Source organism: Emiliania huxleyi (assembly GCF_000372725.1).
Source record: "Emiliania huxleyi CCMP1516 chromosome Unknown EMIHUscaffold_200, whole genome shotgun sequence".
NCBI lineage: Eukaryota > Haptophyta > Isochrysidales > Noelaerhabdaceae > Emiliania > Emiliania huxleyi.
The window spans coordinates 35,646-39,748 of NW_005200599.1; the positions used below are offsets into that span (position 1 = coordinate 35,646).

At 65.1% G+C, this 4,103-nt stretch overlaps 1 protein-coding gene across 1 annotated transcript; it reads right to left on the reverse strand.

The window, feature by feature from the left end:
• Positions 1–1,762: 1,762 nt before the first annotated feature.
• EMIHUDRAFT_456810 (hypothetical protein) lies at positions 1,763–3,506 on the reverse strand (the record flags this gene model as incomplete). Its single annotated transcript, XM_005781485.1, has 4 exons — positions 1,763–2,525; positions 2,790–2,960; positions 3,111–3,263; positions 3,350–3,506. 4 exons carry the CDS (start codon positions 3,504–3,506, stop codon positions 2,023–2,025), a joined length of 984 nt encoding a protein of 327 aa, XP_005781542.1. The 3' UTR covers positions 1,763–2,022.
• Between the last annotated feature and the right edge of the window lie 597 nt (positions 3,507–4,103).

The window sequence follows — 4,103 nt, forward strand, 5'->3', positions numbered from 1 at the left end:
GTGTGCTCCAGATGGAGAGTACAAGTTTATTCACACCTGCTGTCCACATGTGTGCTGTCCAGGTCGACAACGGAATATCCACGGTGTCGTCGCGTACCATCACACGAACCGCCAACCCTCCTCTTCTTTTGGCGGGCAAGCGGTGCGAGAGGGGTGTCATAACACTCGCCAGAATGGTCGTGCTTCTCTCACCCACCGTTGCCCCGCTCACGGTCGACGCGTCGCTGCGAGTCTCCTTGGTGCTGGCGAAGGCCGCCTGCGAGCCAGGAGCAGTCTGTGCTCCGGATTGGCTACTCCCTGTCGCCGCGCTGGCATGCCTGTCATTCCCGCTCGCCATTCTAATCTCGACCGGTGAGGCCGGCACGGATCGATACAATCGCGAGGTGGCTGGCGTGACGCTCCAGTCGCGAGCCGTCGACCAGTTCAAAGGGTGGATCGACGGCATTAAAGACGACGGCGACGCAACAATTCCCTCGCAGGTCCGAGATCCCTCGCAGGCCACTCGTGCACACTAGTACACGAGGTGTTTTCATTCGTTAGGCGTCAGACGAGCCAGTCACGGAGCAGGAGAAGGAGACAACGTTCTTTGACAAAAACAAGAACACCTACGGCAGCCCGGGCGGCTTTTAAGCGGCTCCTCCCGCCACAAAAGGCACCCTGCTGCGCGCTGCGGGTTAAGTAACACCGACGCGAGGTGAGGAGGGTGGGTGCTGGTGAATGTGGATGGTTGTGGGTGATGAGGTGCGAGGAGAGATGTGTGGCACTCATGTCGGTCACTCAAAGAGCAATCGAAATAAGGCGGTGCGCCAGCATTTTGACGCCTCTCATTCTCCCCTTCGCCCTCTCTATAGAGCCTAGTCCTCACTCCTCAGCTCCTCTCCCCCCCACACTCCTAGCTCCTTCCTCCGGCCTCTCTCTGTCTGTCCCCTCCCTCCCTCCGACGACGAGAACCCCTCCATCCGCAGAATCCCCCATACCTAGCTTCTACGGCGAGGGCGAGGCGCGAGCGGGAGATTTTGAACAGGGCACGTCCCACCATGCAGAGCGCATCTCTCTCTCTCTCTCTGTGTTGTGCGAGGCGTGAACCGCGCCATTCGCTCTCACCTGGCAACCCTGTCTGCATGTCTCACGCGCGCGTGAACAGGGCCAGGCCGCCCCGTGTCGAGGCCGGCGTCCGCTAGTGAGACGGCAGCAAACGGCTCGGCGACTGGCAGATGCTGCTCCGCCGCCTCTCCCACCTCTGGCCCGATCAAGCGCCGATGGCGCCGACCCGCTCCTCGAGGCTGCCCTCGGTCGCCGCGCCGAGGCTCGCCTCCAGCCGCTCGACACGCCGCGGCAACTCCCCGCCGCCGCCGGTCGACTCGCTGCTCACTGCCGCCTCGCACCGCGACACCCGACGCGCCAGCGCCTCCTCCTCTGCATCCACCTCTGATCGGCGCAGCGCCTCTGCTAGCTCCGCATCCTCGCGCAGCGCCACCCGCTCTGCCGTACCCGCTAGCTCTGCCGCCTCCCGCTCCGCTCGCCTCGCAGCCTTGCGGCGGTCCTATTCCCAGGGATCCCTTCCCAGCTCGCGGGGCCACTTCTTATATACAAGTTTGACCCATGACCGCCGACATGTCGCGGTCCGGCTCAGTCAAGGCAATGTCGCTCGGCGCTCGCTGGCTCCGTGGATGCTTGTGCTGCTCAGCAATCCACTATCCAGGCGCACTTTGTGGCACCCGGCGGCAACGACTTGCGGCGGTCAGCGGATTTGAACGGTTGTGTTGATTTGCTCTTGCTCCGCGCACACACCGGTATGCTCGGTCACACACACTGGTACACGGACAGGCTGGTAAACACAGATGGTCCTGGTACACGTATGGCACATTGTACATGGTGTGACAATCCCTCGCTCACGACCCCCCCGGACCCTTCCCGGGCCAGACATGCACGTATGCTGAGTCGTGTTGTCGTGCGGCTTCGTTGTCTGCGCCTTCAGCGCTCCCCCTCGCAAGCCTGCGAAGCCCGCTCGCCAGCTCCTCCTTAGTGGAATACTCGCATCATCGCCGTCGGCACGACGCGGCACTTGGGACACCTCTCAAGCTTGGCGCCGCACCGCTCGCACACGCATTGGTGTCCGCACGGGACAAAGATGTGCGTCGCTGGCGCGTCCCAGCAGACGATGCACTCCGGTTGTTGGAGGGCATCGGCGGCGGCCCCCGGCGGCACGGCTTGGAGCGAAGCGGCTTGCTTCTCATCCTGCTGCTGCTGCAGCGGCACAGCGTGGGCGGCGGCAGCTGGAGGAGTCGCCTCTAGTGGGAGGGTGGCCTCTGGCGCGGGGGCCGACTCGTGCGCCAAGCAGCCGACGCCTGCCGCCGCTGACGAGGACTCCGCCGCCGGCGCGTGCGACGCAGCGGCGTGCGAGGAGGAGGAGGAGGTGTGCGAGGAGGTGGCGGCGGGGCCAGAGCTTCTGGCCTCGGTCGCAACCGCTGCTCCTGCATCCCTCGCAGTCCGCAGCGCCACGAGACGAGCGCACCACGCCAAGGCTGAATGCAGGTGCCGGCGGCGTTGCCCGCCCGTTACGCTGGCCGCCTCCGAACACGCCGCCGCCGCCGCCGCCGCGCCCGCGCCCGTCCTCCCCACAGCGACGGCGCTCGGCCCGCTGCCCGCGACAGCCTCCTCTCCCGCGGCAGCCGCAGCCGCCGTAGCAGCGGCAGCGGCGGCAGCAGCGGACCGGCGGCGTTGCCTCTGCCCTCGGCGCGGGGCAGTGGCCACAGAGCGGCCCCTGGTCCTTGCGAGGAGCATCGCACCCGGCGCCGCGGCAGCCAGGGGCAGCCTCGCCGCAGCAAACGACGCGGCGAGCACTGCGGCGGTGAGAAACCAGGTGGAGTAGCTAGCGCTGTCCCCCTTGTCGAGGAAGGCGGCGAGGTCGCGGTGCCCATTCTCGCGCGCGTAGTCGATAGCTTGCCTGCCCCGTTTGTCTAGCACGCCCCTGCGGGCGCCGCCGGCAAGCAGTCGCTCGACAAGCGCGTGATGTCCGCCATCAGCGGCGATCATCAGCGCGCTGGCCCCGAGAACCTTGTCCTGCATATCCAGATCCGCGCCCGCCTCGATGAAGGTCTCCACGAGACCAATGTCGAGACGGTTCACCGCGAAGATGAGAGGCGTGAGGCCGGTGTCGGCAGTCCTTGCGTCGACATCGGCCCCGCGCGCCAGGAGCAAGCGGCAGATTTCGGGCCGCACCTTGTCGGCCGCGTGGTGGAGGAGCTGGTAGCCCTCTGCATCTGCCGGTCGCGGGCGGCGAGCAGAGTTCGCGCGGTGAGGTGGGCTGACGTGGAGCGCGGGCTGATGTGAGCGAAGGGTGGCGCACCATGGGCAAAAGCAAGCCGAGGGTCCCACGACAGCTCGAGGTCGAGAGTTTGCAGCGCTCCGCTGCTTGCTGCGAGCACCACACGTTCGGGGAGCACCACCCGCTCTCTCGGATCGTGGCGAACGACGCCGAGAAGGGTGGCGGACAGCAGAATCATCAAAGGCGGCGCCCTTTTGGCGACGATACGCTAGTCCCCCCCAGGGTTCCGGCTCCTAGCCAGATAGGGGGTCTGTGGTCCTAACTTCTTTTGTAATTGTTGGAGGCTCATCACACGTCGGGACGACTGGAGTCGACTCTCATACCCTAGGATCAGACAGGTCAGAGTGTGTGACGACGTGGGTGGGTGACTTTGGGCCACGGCCCTCACCTGTTAGCTCCGAATGATGATCTTCCAATTCGTTCAAGAGATGAGACAATCTCCCTGCCGAGCTTGTTCACACCGCGTGTTCACAGCTCGACCTGTGCCGCCGCATGGCACTATAGCGAGATCGCAATCTCTCGCTCAAGAGATGAGGCAATCTCCCTGCCGAGCTCGTTCACACCGCGTGTTCACAGCTCGACTTGTGCCGCCGCATGGCACTGTAGCGAGATGACGATCTCGCTCAAGAGATGAGGCAATCTCCCTGCTGAGCTAGTTCACACCGCGTGTTCACGGCTACACCCGACGACCTCGGGAACTAGCCGGGGCAGTCGGAGAAGGGGCAACTCCGTGCACTGACGGTCGGCCGTCAGAAAACACGCCTCCGTGGCTCGG